Source organism: Globicephala melas, chromosome 9 (assembly GCF_963455315.2).
Source record: "Globicephala melas chromosome 9, mGloMel1.2, whole genome shotgun sequence".
NCBI classification, from domain to species: Eukaryota; Metazoa; Chordata; class Mammalia; order Artiodactyla; family Delphinidae; genus Globicephala; species Globicephala melas.
The window spans coordinates 26168867-26181960 of NC_083322.1; the positions used below are offsets into that span (position 1 = coordinate 26168867).

Here is a 13094-nt window from a genome sequence, read left to right on the forward strand (position 1 = left end):
TCTCATAAATAAATACTTATCAGTAGGTTTTAGTTGTTTTTTAATAGATGAGTTTAAAATACGTTAACTACTGAAACATTTAGGTTTTATTTCTATACTGTATTTCTTGTTGTTTTCCACTTACCATACTATTATTGTTTCTCTTCCCACCCCTTTTTTTGTTATTACTTTATTTTTTTTTCCAGTCTTCTATTGGATTAATTTATAAAAATGTTCTCATTTTTCTCCTTTTTACTCTTTTATTACTTCGGAAGTAATGAATTCTCTAATTTATGCTTATTACTCTTAATTTTTAATTTGTATACTTGCTTTATCAATGTCTAACGTTTAATATCACAGCCTTTTTTTTTTTAAGAAACTAATACTCGTCATTCAATTACCTTTTTCTGTTAAAGAAAAAACTTCTATGTATTTAAAGAATGGAAGGGGATAACATTTAATATAGTTACCCTCTGTTTTCCCCCAGATTGCAAATGAAAAGGAATCTGCATGAACTTTTTTTTTTTTTTTTTTTTGCGGTACGCGGGCCTCTCACTGTTGTGGCCTCTCCCGTTGCGGAGCACAGGCTCCGGACGCGCAGGCTCAGCGGCCATGGCTCACGGGCCCAGCTGCTCCGCGGCATGTGGGATCTTCCCGGACCGGGGCACGAACCCGTGTCCCCTGCATCGGCAGGCGGACTCTCAACCACTGCGCCACCAGGGAAGCCCTGCATGAACTTTTTGAATGTTGATTTTTATACTTTTATCCAGGCATATTTTCTCATCAACATCTCCTAAACATTATTACATATAGTAAAAACTAAATTGCTTATACTTAAAATGTTTGTAAGTAAAGCAAAATACCTATACTAGATAATATGCAATTTTAGTGTATTATGTAATTTTAGATTGATTTGTATACAAAGGATAACTATAGTACTAGGCATCATAAACTGTGATCCTCTAAATATGTGCTAGTACTGACTTCCTTAGAATAATTTTCTCCTGTTGCTATATTTATAAAATTAAGACCTTGGCTATTCCATATTGTGCACAGAGCCATAAAATGAAAGAGTCCTTAGAGTTTGTCTCTTTAGACTTTTTGTTTTACCAGATAAGGAAATTAGCCAAATTAATTAACAATCTGCACCTGGAACCTCTCTCATTGTCAACTTAGAGTTGTTTATTCTGAACTGTACTATCTTTTTAGATTGCTTCTATTGTAAGAAGCTTATTTTTTTTAGTAATTCTGTTTGTAATATGCACATTACAATACAGGAAGTGCAGTGCTCTTTTGTTTAATAATATACTTTTTAAACTGCATGCTTGAATGACAGAAATGTTATAATAATTAAATGAGTTGTAATAATTACTTATAATAAATCATTTTTTTCTTTTATTAATTTAGATGTAAACAGTGTTCTAGTTTGAGACCAATACAGAATCTGAATTCCCTGGTTGATAAAACATCGTGGATTCCTTCTTCTGTGGCAGAAGGTAAGCTAAGTTTCTGTGTCCTGTCATTGTAACTGTCTTTGTATAACGTGATCTCACTGAGAATATTTCAGTATTTGTGGATATTGTAAAACCAGAGCAAAGGCTGAACTAAAGTTTAATTGTCCTTAAGTATAACCATTCACAGTGGTCATAATAAAAGTATAAATGTTTAAAATAATTGAAAACTTACTTTCAAGCATCTGCCAATGTTTTTCAATTATTACATTTTAATAATTTAGTAATCATAAATACAACTTGTGAATAATCTCTCCAGTTTATAGTATCTTGGGATTGAAAAGAGTTGTAGAGATAGCTATTACAACTTTTTACCCAATACAAGTCTTTAGCTGGAGCAACAAGAATCTTTTTATATCACGTTATTAACTGTGGTCATCCAGCCTTGGCTTAAAACTCTTCAGTGACTGGGGACTCATTACATTGCAAGGTAACATATCTTACTTTTTAGGTGCAGTACTTAACAGTGAGGCAAAATCTGCTTACCTGTAATTTTAACATGGGCCACATTCGGTGTACTAGAATTAAAGTACATCTGTTCCCTCTTCTATAAAGTCAACAAACTGTACATTTGAAGATAATCTGTCAAGTTTTCATTGAGTCTTTATTTCTCCAAGCAGGTACCCTCACTTCCTTTGGTACTTTCCCACATTCCTTACTATTTTATTTCTCCTCTTCAGTAAACATTCCATTTTACTAATGCTCTTCTCAAAGTTTGGTCCTCAAAGCTAGAAATAGAGCTGCAAGTGTTGGCCAATTCAGAATATGAAGAAAACCTTTATTTACCTAAGACTGGATACTGCTCCTACTTGCCTGAAAATTTTATTCTGTAGATATTTATTTGTATACTTGGTTTTGTTTCCTTTCTCTTTTAATCCAGCTATATAATACTGCTAACTCATATTTTGTTTGTGGTCCAGTGAAATTCCAGGTTACTTTTGCATGAGCTTCTTACTATGTGCTTCAGGCTTGGTCTCCTCATCCTGTACTAAATGTAGTTTTTTGTTTGCTTATATGGTCCCTCGGGGTAGGTTTTATGTTCATCCTTCTTGGTTTTAGCTCACAGTTTATGCCTATCGAGAACTTCTGAATCTTAAAAATCAATTCCTCTGTATTAGCAATTTCTCTCATGTCTGTGTGCCCTAATTTATTTGTTTTAGTTGCTCCCTTTATTACTGAATATGGATTCCACAAATGGAAGACAATATTCCATTATATAAGCATATTGAATGTCTTCCATTTCCAGACACAAAGTAAGATGTTCATTTTAACCTGTAAATTTTCCTGATTTAGCATCTCTTTAATTTCTTCCTTTTTCCTCATCTTACCAAATTATGAAATCTCAGATTCTCACATCATTCAACCAGATGATATCTCTTAAAAAATAATCGATCCCTATGCTTAAAATACAAAGGAGAGAGACATGTTAAAAAAATCCTAACTATCGAACTGTATGCTTTTCTGAATTGCCTTTCATGAATTGGTTTTTATGTTTTTTATCAAGATCAGCTCATTTTAAAGATAATGCTGTATTGATATTTAATTTAAAAAAGATACTATTGCTCATGAGTCATTATCCCTATACAGGTGTAGTGTAATGTTCCAAAATTACCCTTCTAAAATTAGCTTAATATATTGGTATTAGAGAACAGAAAGGGATAAGTTTTTTTAATCTCTTGAGTTATTTTAGTAAACAAGACTAACAGGTATCTAATATCATAAAACAATTTTTTCTTTACTTTGATTAAGGCATAGGAGATTCATATGGTTTCAACTTTTTTCCTTCATTAGTACTGGGTATTGTACCTCTCCAACATGTGTTTGTGATGACATTTACTCTTGACGATGGAACAGGAGTACTGGAAGCTTACCTCATGGATTCTGTAAGTAATAGAGGTAGTGAAGATACTTCTAATTAAAAAATAGTACTTTTTAAAATTTTAATATATTTATTCATGCATACTTTGTTACTGAGGAGATTTAAGGCAACTCTGAAAAATAAATAAAAGACAAGCACATAAATCTTAAATTGTCTATGTATTTATCTCTCTTTTGATTTGACACTGTAAATCTTAATATGTGAATAATGAAAAATTGAGGAAGTTCTATTCCAGGAGCCAAAGGCAGAGGTATGGCCACCCCCTCAGGCATTATCTATTAGCATTTCACTGGGCTTTTTAAGCCTCCACATTTCGTATTAGAGAGAATGAAATTACTCTGTTAGGGAGATAGTTATGTGTGAAGCTAGGTAGCTGTCCACAAGACCACCTTCATTTCTGACAGTACCATGTTTGGAGGTTCCCAAGACCACCCTTACTCTGGCACCAGTTGAAATTTCAGAGGTCCCCAAGAGCACCCTTAGTTTTGATAATTCGCTAGAAGGACTCACAGAACTTATTGAAAGCTATTATGCTCACTGTTAACAATTTATTACAGCTAAAGGATATAGGTTAAAATCCTCAAGGGAAGAGGTGCATAGGGCAGAGTCCAGGAAAGTTTCTAACATGGAGCTTCCGTTTGTTCTCTTCCCATGGAGTAGTGGACAGTGTTACTTTCCTGGAAATGATATGTAACAGTACACATGAGGTATTGCCAACCAGGGAAGTGCAACTGAGCCTTAGTGTCCAGAGTTTTTTTTGGAGCTTCATCATGTAGTCATGGTTGGCTGCCCATGTGACTGATCTCAATCTTCAGCCCCTCCAGTGGTCAAGTTAAAACCACATGCTCCAAACTCCCCACCCTAAATCACAATGTTAGAGTGACCCAGGGTCTCCAGGCAAAAAAGAATACTCCTATGAGGCATGACATTCCAAGGGTTTAGATTACCTCTCAGAAACCGAGGGCAAAGGCCAATGAGGTTAAATTTTTTACTACACACATTGGGAAAAATCTGGGTTAAGGTTGAGGACAGTTTTTCTCCTGCCTAAATAAATTATTTATCCATTTATTAAATAAGTATTTAATGAGCACTTACTGTATGCCAAGTGCTACTCTTTGTGATGGGGATATAGCAATGAGTGAAACAAGCAAACTCCTTTCCCTCCTGGAACTTATAAATAGGAGAGGAGAAAAAAAAATTAAATAAATATATACTATATATTAAACTCTTTTAAACTTAACACTTAGACATTGTAGGTGCTCAATACATATGCTATCAAGAGAATAGTAAGCCTCACTGTATTCTAATCATTCTTATCATTAAGTCAGAGTGGTTTAACTTGATTTTATATATATGTATCATAGCTGTTTTTAGATTAAAGTAGTAAATCAGATTTTAGAGTTTAGACTAGCACTCTAGTTTATGAATTCTACGATACTGATATGGTGAAATAGTCGAGATTATTTTAATTAGATAATATTCAAATAATTTTGTATTGATTATAGCTTCTGAAGAAGATAAAGATCATTTCCTTGTTTCTTCATATTTTTCTTAAGGAAAAATTTTTCCAGATTCCAGCATCAGAAGTCCTAATCAAAGATGGCCTTCAGCAAATTATGGATATGATCATGGATATGTTTTGTCCTCCAGGATTAAAAATTGGTAGGCAGTAATATTTAACAATCCATTCATTCTTTTCCTTGAAATAATACCTAGCATATGGCTAAGCTATGGACTTTTAGAGGTATTAAAAACTTTGAAATCTGAATCCAAATAAATTACTAAGTGATTGTTTATACTGTATGATCTACCTACTGATGAAGATAGTGGCAGGGATAAAATAGGTATGAATCATAATTCCTGAAATGAAAAAAGTTTTTTAAAATAGTTTGAAATATTGATATAACAAGGGGGAGGCGATTTTGATCACAAGCACATTTGATATGATGCTTATGCATACAAACAGTTGAAATTAAACCAACAGGGATGAAATTTTGACAGGAAACATTTCCTATAACAAACTCATTTAGCCTGTTTAATTCATTGATAAATTGTCTATTCAATATTAACTAGTTTCAGATTTTACAAGTTTTTATTTTACTGAATATTTTTGTCAGCTTTAGTTTTTTCTGTGTAACATTTGATTCATCAACCAGTCTTCAGGTCAAATTGTATTGATTACACCTACTGCCACTGATTTTTCCTTTTGTGGCCATTATTTCTCTTTGCATTGAAACTTGCAGATCTAAGTCATTTTAAGATAACTTGACTTCTAACAATTTTTCATCAGTAACAAATTTTACCACCTGCAGATCTAACTGTTGTCAGTTTAACGTTTATAGGTTATTTTAAGTCAGGTTTTATTTTCCCCTGGTCAGTGTTTCCATTTTATAATAATTCCAAAAAGATAGTTTTTGTACATCCATAACTAAGTCTAACTTACATACTTTTATATGATGTCAGCTTTTATTTTTGTTGGCTGCTTGGATTCTTTTGGATAAATTTCTGCAAATAAAACTGCCATATCGGGGCTTCCCTGGTGGCGCAGTGGTTGAGAGTCCGCCTGCCGATGCAGGGAACACGAGTTCGTGCCCTGGTCCGGGAGGATCCCACATGCCGCGGAGCGGCTGGGCCCGTGAGCCATGGCCGCTGAGCCTGTGTGTCCGGAGCCTGTGCTCCGCAGCGGGAGAGGCCACAACAGTGAGAGGCCCGCGTACCGCAAAAAAAAAAAAAAAAAAACTGCCATATGAAAAAGCATAGGCCTGATAGGCTTTTGCTACATATGGCCAGATTGCTTTTCAAGAGCATTTTACCTGTTTATGGTTCTACCAGCAGTGTAGGAGAGTGCCTGTCTTGCTTGACCCTTGCCAATAGTGAGGACTATATTAAATGTCTTTCAAATTCAAACTTCAAGAAATGTTAACAGACTGTTCGAGAAGTTATAAACAGATTTACTGTGGTCATGACCAAAGCTTGGCTGCCAACATTGCCTGGACACAACACCTGGTACCTGACGGGAATTTCAACTAGACAGATATAAGGGCGACCTGGTTTCTTTGCAGTCAACCAAGAAAAACAAAACGGGCAGATCAGTAAGTGATAAGCAGAAAAAAAAGAATAAAAGTTGGGAATGACGTAGATTACTACCTTTGCTATCAAATATTTTGAAAAACCCCACATTTAATGACTTTTTCCTGTTGTTGGGGAAAAATTCAAATTAGTCAGAATTGCTACAAAACAATAACATGAATCCAGTGTGTATTTGGAAGAGCAGATAATGGTAAATGTGGTGAGTGTATTTATTTACTTTTCAAGCTAAATTAAATATGTTGATTTTACTAGCTAAGCATTATGCTTAGATACATATTTCAGAGTTATCTGTTTAGTTTTGATGGTTAAATAGCATTTCTTTTTTTGATTTGTAGATGCATATCCATGGTTGGAATGCTTCATCAAGTCATATAATGTCACAAGTGGAGCGGAGCAGCAAATTTGCTATCAGATTTTTGACACCACAGTTGCAGAAGATCTTATCTAATTTTGACATTCAACTTACCATAGGTAAAATGCTATAATTTTGGAAGACATTACTATTTTCTATGCGATTGCTATAAAAGACATAAGAGATTTTAGCTCTGTAGTTTTCCATTTTAACCAGTATTTAAAAATTTTTTGACAGATAGGCATTGTGTTATCCTAATGCCCTCTTATAAGTTAAAAATGTTCCTGTTGCTCAAAATATTCAGTATGATGGCTGTGAGGGATATAAAAGAGAGACATCGAATAAATAAGGACTGTGTTTTCATTTACTCTTTACTCTCCTCCTTTCAGAGAAGCTATTTTGTTACCCTACCCTAGAAGTCACTCTCCCTATTGGTTTTTCCATGTATCAGCCACTGATTTCTCTGCCATCCATCATGCCTGGTTGAGCTGCTTTTTCTGCCCTGATTTTTATATCAGCAATTTGGATGATTTTAGCATGTATATGGGATTAGGAAATGTCCTTACCTTAAATCTTCCACTCTTACTGAGCACAAGGATTTGATCTGTTTTGTTTTCATGCAAAGGGATCTGCTTGAACAAGTACTCTTGAAGAAGTGCTTGTCTGAGTGAGCTACAGTGTGCTTGAAAAGAGTGATTTGCTTTAAGTGGAAGTAGCAGAATTGCTTTCTTTGGGTGCTGACTTTGACCAATTGAGGATAAATCCATTTTTTCAGACCTGAATTATGTGCTTTGATTGCTTGTTTCTCTACATGATATTAGAAGTTATTCCATTCCTCCTCAACCTAATCAAGTGGTCAGATCTGCAATGTTAGTGACTTAGGTATGTTACCCTTTTTGTTAGGGTCTTATGTAAAATATACTTAAATTTCAGGTTGAACATTGAATGAGAAATTAACTCAGTATGATAGTCTGCTTTTTACCTGATGATATTTGTCAAATTTAAAATCATGAATATTCAGTTTTATACAAATGCTTCTGTATATTTATATATATGTAAAGATTTATGTATGTTATTTCCTGAAGACTGAGAGATACAGATCTGCCTAGTTCAATATTAGTGAAGAATAAATAAATGTACACATTTCAACTGTTTCGTTTATTTGCCCTATGTTGAGCTGAGGCATGATTTGAGGTGAAGAATCAAAGCAAGTGTGTCAATATAGCAGATATTTAGGACTGTCTACACACCAGGTACAATACTAAGTAAGCGCTTAACATGTATTTTAGTTTCAAAACAACCCATCATCCTGATAAGAAAACTAAGGTTTCACTGATAAGCTGACTTGACCAAATGCATACAATTATTAAATGCCAGTCAGCACTTGAATTCAGGTAGTCTCTGCTCAGGGGCTGCACTGTTAGCCACTTCAGGCCTCTGGAGCAAAAGCTGGTACGGGGTTTTCTGCAAGTGAATTCTCCCTTAAATATCTGAGGTAATGTCACAGATAGAACCAAAAGGCTTTTCACACCTTACTGGCCAAAAGGATTGAATATCTGATTTTCTCTGCTCACAATAATTCTAAATTCGAATTCCTGAGTATATTAGCGCATCTCCAGACCTAACTACCCATCTGCCCCATCGCTGAATTATCAGCTTGTTCAAGACAATGAAAGAGACCGATGCTGCTGTTTTGGAGATGTACACTCTTGGTTCAAAACATATTCAAGGAAAAACTTTCAAGAAATGTTTTAAGAAAATTTTGGTATTGGTGGTATGCTAGGGACACAAAAGTGAGAGGGGCATTTTCACTTCCTTCGGGAAGCACCCAGTCTAGGAGAGTAAGGGTCAGAGGTGCAGGGAGTGCCACACGTGTCAGCCTGTGCTGTCTGCCAGTTAATAAAGTAAAACTATGAATTTTCACGATTTCTCTTTACCTTTTGTTTTGTTTAGTAAACCCCTACATTGTCATCATTTTTGTTTTTAACTTTTCAGTTTTGAACAAGAAGCGTTTGTCAGCCCCTAGTGTTTATCCAGTGGTGATATATGTGCCTTACCCTAATCGGGAACCCAAGTGTAAGGGGAGTTCCATTTCTGTAGCAACAACTAGATGATAGTTCATCGTGCCCAATTTTGAGCCCTGTCCCCTTTGTAGTCTGTGAATATTGGTAGAATCTTCCTGTCAGATTTTAAATTACACAAATTTAAGAATGTAGTATGCGTACAGCTTCTTCCTCAGTCTCCAGTCTCCGCAGCATCCGTTGTTTCAGACACTACTGGATTCTCTTGAGGCGCCCATGCTGTTCTGTATGAGGAAGAGAGTGCATGTCTTAGAAAATCTGAGGCAGCCGATTCCTCTTTATCTAGATGTGATAATGAAAAGTGCTCACAGGCTCTTTCTGTGGCCACCTCACACTGCTTTATTTGAGGGAACTACACCTGCCGAGAAGGAGTGCATCATTCCCCATTTCGTTTTACCCTGGTCATGTTGCACATTGGGTGTTGTTTCTAAATAAATAGAGAAAGGCCAGTGTTGATGGAACAGAAGGAGCTGAATTCATCTTTGACTACCTGGGAAAGCAGTCTCCACACAATACTGGCTGCCCGGTTTTCAAAGCTGTAGATCCTGTACCCAAGCTACTTGCACGCACAGGAATGGGCCAAAATCTTTCTCCTGCCTCTTCCCCAGCTGACTGTTCTTTTGTTTCTGAAGTCAAAGCATGCATTTGTCACTAATTGTGACTCTCAATCCAGCCAATCTCTTCTATACTCTGTGGAAGCTTTCTTTGGTATCTGGGGAAAATGCTACATTCTTCTGATTATTTTCAGTATTTTGAATTTTGACCATGCATTTCATCAAGTTTTGTTTTCATCTAGAATTTCTTTTTAATGAAAGTGATATGTACTTGTAAGAATTTGAAACAGCATAAAGTATATAAGGTTGAACTAATTCGTGCTTTAACTAGTACCCCAGAGGAAACCACTTTTAACAATTTGGTGTATAATTTTCCAGACTGTTTTCCCGGAGAACATGTAAGTATGTGTATATATATATATATTTTAAATAGCATTATGCTATGAATATATTTTGCAACTTGCCTCTGTCACTTCGTAGAGTGGATTTTGGTTCTTTATGTCAGTACACATAGAGAAACTTGTTTGTAATCATTCAGCATAAGTCCCTTTTTAGTGGGGAATTCTCCTATCATTTCATTTTCTATTTTTGTAGTGGTTTGGGGTCTAAGTGTTCTTCTTATGCCAATTTTGGAATTTCGTATTTTTATAGAATGTATACTGTTGTTGACTTTATTACCTTATAGTTATTCATAATATTATTTTTATTACCCAGTTTGTATTTTATCTGGTTTATTTTCCCTTTAAATAAATCTGGAGCCCCTGGGACCTGGTTTCACTATATCTCCTGGAGTTTTTCAAGTGATCGGAATTTTGAAAGTCTGTCCAGACTTCCTAATACAGGTTAGGACGCTGCCGTGACATAGCTGTCTTGAAATATTCTTTTATGCTTTAAAGAACTCATTGTGAAAAGAATTATGTTAATATAAAAAAGGAAAACGCCTCCTGTAGTGCTTTTCATTAGGAAATTCAGGTTCTATGAACGATACGATGAGTCACACTCAAGTTGTAGAACATCATTTTAGGTGAAATAAAAAAACTTCTTCCTCTGCTGGTCCCTCAGTGTCTCCGGATAGTGGCAAAGCCTCCCACCCACTCTAGAAAGAGGGGAACTAGACAGCTTGTAAAATCTGGGCAGAGTGATCTTTCTTCTCTTCCCTCGGGTACTTGGAAATAGTATCGGAACTCACCAGCGTGCTCAGGTATGTGAGATCATATCTTTTGGCAGTCAGGAAATGAATCAGTAGCCCTGTGTATTATTTTTCCCTGCAGTGTTGTGATTTAAGCTGTTAGAAAGTTTGAGATCACTTAGGCTTTCAGAGCGATGATCATCTTACATGGAGATTAATGGCCCTTCCATTCAGGGCTGCATTTGACGGGTAGAGAACTATTAGGCATCAATTACAATGATAAGGATAATGCATCAGTGTCCTGATGCTCCCTCAGATGTGCTGATTGGTGCAACGTGGATAGTTCAGAGACGCCTCTGCTATTTTTAGACCATAACAACATCCTGATGAATGTCTGTTTTTTTCCCCTTGAAATCTAGGCCACAAAGTCACATTTGTATTTATGTGCATGTGTGTGTGTGCGCGTTTGTTCTCTGCTTTGAGTTCACTTTGCAGGGCACTATGTTGGAATTTACCTGACAACCTCGTCCACAACTGCCAAAGAAAGACATTTGCAACTTGTGTGAGAGTTTCTTTTATTTCATCTATTCACAATACTTTGAAGATGTGGAGCATGTGTTTATTGAAGCCTTATCTCTATTAATAAAATATTCCATCAAATATTGTTGCAGTTTCTAAACAGGTACCTTTTCATATACAACCCTGAAGCCCTGGTATATACCTTTATTATTTTTTTTCCTGTACCTTCAGAATGGTTTTTCCCTTCTGTGAAATATGAACTTCCAGATAAAAGCCGATTTGTCTTTACATATAACTCCATTCCTCAGCAGATTTTTGTCCTCCCTTAGAGGGCAAAGTCCTTCTAGATTTTCTCTTGCCAAGTTTAGCTACCTCATAAATGATTTTCTGTCCCAAGCTGCCATTAGAGTTCATAGGAAAGGTAACATTTAAAAATCACAATTGTTGGAGTCAGATGAAAATATTGCTTGTGATAGATAGGCATGGTTGTGGTTTTATGGGGTTGGATAGGAAGTCCTATGTGCTTATTCCCCATTAGATGGGGTTCTGGAATGATAAACTTGCCCTTAAATTTTGGAATCATTAACAAATATTTCTGCACAATGATCAAAGCTTAAATAGAGGTTAAGATAAAGAATACAGAGTACAGAATAGGCACTTAAAAGTCAGCTCATACATTCATTTATAATTCATACTATGTCTATCCAGAAAGAGTTGGATGTGGTTTATAATAAAAGACGGACATGGGACACAACCTTTAGAATTAGGGCAAGAAGACAGGAGCTAAATAAAGAGAAGAGCAATTCCTAACCTATGGGCTACTACAGGTTTTGAACAATACTTCTACGTGAAGATGCAGCAGGTTACATAGTTCTTATTAAATAACAAGAATGATGTTATTAGATACAAACCTTTTATTAGTCTCTATTTTAAGACAAGGTGGATTTTTAAAAATGTGAAACAACAAGTTTTGAATTAATAGTACGTGAAACTTGATCCAAAATGGTGAGAGAGGTAAGCTCTGCAAATGGAAGAAATAAAGCAGGGAATTTCCCATTGGCTATCCACCTTTTGGCTTTTATATGAGGCACTTTTTTTGGTTTGTTTTGTTATTAGTGATTAAAGTGTTTCAAATACCTATGCATATTCAAGAATTATTAGAAGCATTAATGAATTACCACAGGAGAAAAAAAATCAATTCCCTTCAGATGCAAATATCAGTGAGAAAATGAGCTCTTTTTACCTTTTTCTTTTCTAGTTGCAGGTAATGAAATAAAAGAGATGTCTTGTATTCAATGTTTCATGTCAGGAAGAATACGGGTTTTAATGAATCTCAGTCCTTAGGAAGATAATATGCTCCAGTATTTCACCTTCAGTGGTCCAGGGAAGGTATTGCTTTAGTCATAAGTAAAACAAGCTTCACACTGGTGCCCAACTGGGAATTTGCTGGGAGAGTATTTTACCTACACCAGATTTACTAAGCACTAACTGCCCAAACATGAGATCTACTCATCTTGATTCCTCTCTTTCATTAACAGCCCACAGCCAATCCACTTGAAAAATCATCATAGATCGCTCTTTAAAGTTCATCCAGAATCTGACTACTACTTAGCACCTCCTCTGCTACCATGCTGGCCATGCAACCATCTTCTGCCTTGACTACAGCCATATCTCCCCAACTGGCCTTTCTGTTTCCACAATTTCTGCACATGGAATATTCTGCATACAGCAGCCGGACTGATTGATTGAAACGTAAGGCCAATACCATCATTTCCCAGTGCTCTCTAATGTCACCCAGTGAGCTTACCATGGCCTTCACCACCCAACGCGAGCCATTTCCTTACTACCTCTCTGACATATTTTACTATTACATTTTTCTTCCCACTCCTCTCCACTGGTCCCCTTGTTTGCGTACCAGGCAGTCTCTCCCTTCATGGACTTTGTAACTTGATGTTGTTACTTTAGTCTGGACATTGTTGAACTCTTCCAGGTTCCTTGTT

The 13094-nt window shown here is 35.9% G+C and overlaps 1 protein-coding gene and 1 long non-coding RNA gene across 8 annotated transcripts in view; both read left to right on the forward strand.

Moving 5' to 3' along the window:
* The window catches only part of POT1 (protection of telomeres 1), a 79055-nt gene extending 70953 nt beyond the window's left edge, over window positions 1-8102 (forward strand). For both annotated transcript variants that reach the window (XM_030857683.3, XM_030857684.3), the window contains 4 exons: window positions 1387-1475; window positions 3282-3373; window positions 4926-5031; window positions 6795-8102. In XM_030857683.3, coding sequence (XP_030713543.1) covers window positions 1387-1475; window positions 3282-3373; window positions 4926-5031; window positions 6795-6907 — 400 coding nt within the window. In that variant the 3' untranslated portion in view covers window positions 6908-8102. The remainder of the gene's footprint in view (window positions 1-1386; window positions 1476-3281; window positions 3374-4925; window positions 5032-6794) is intronic.
* A 999-nt stretch (window positions 8103-9101) lies between these two features.
* The window catches only part of LOC115853903 (uncharacterized), a 37279-nt gene continuing 33286 nt past the window's right edge, over window positions 9102-13094 (forward strand). For all 6 annotated transcript variants that reach the window (XR_009565274.2, XR_009565269.2, XR_009565271.2 and 3 more), the window contains exon 1: window positions 9102-12846. This is a non-coding gene — a long non-coding RNA (uncharacterized lncRNA). The remainder of the gene's footprint in view (window positions 12847-13094) is intronic.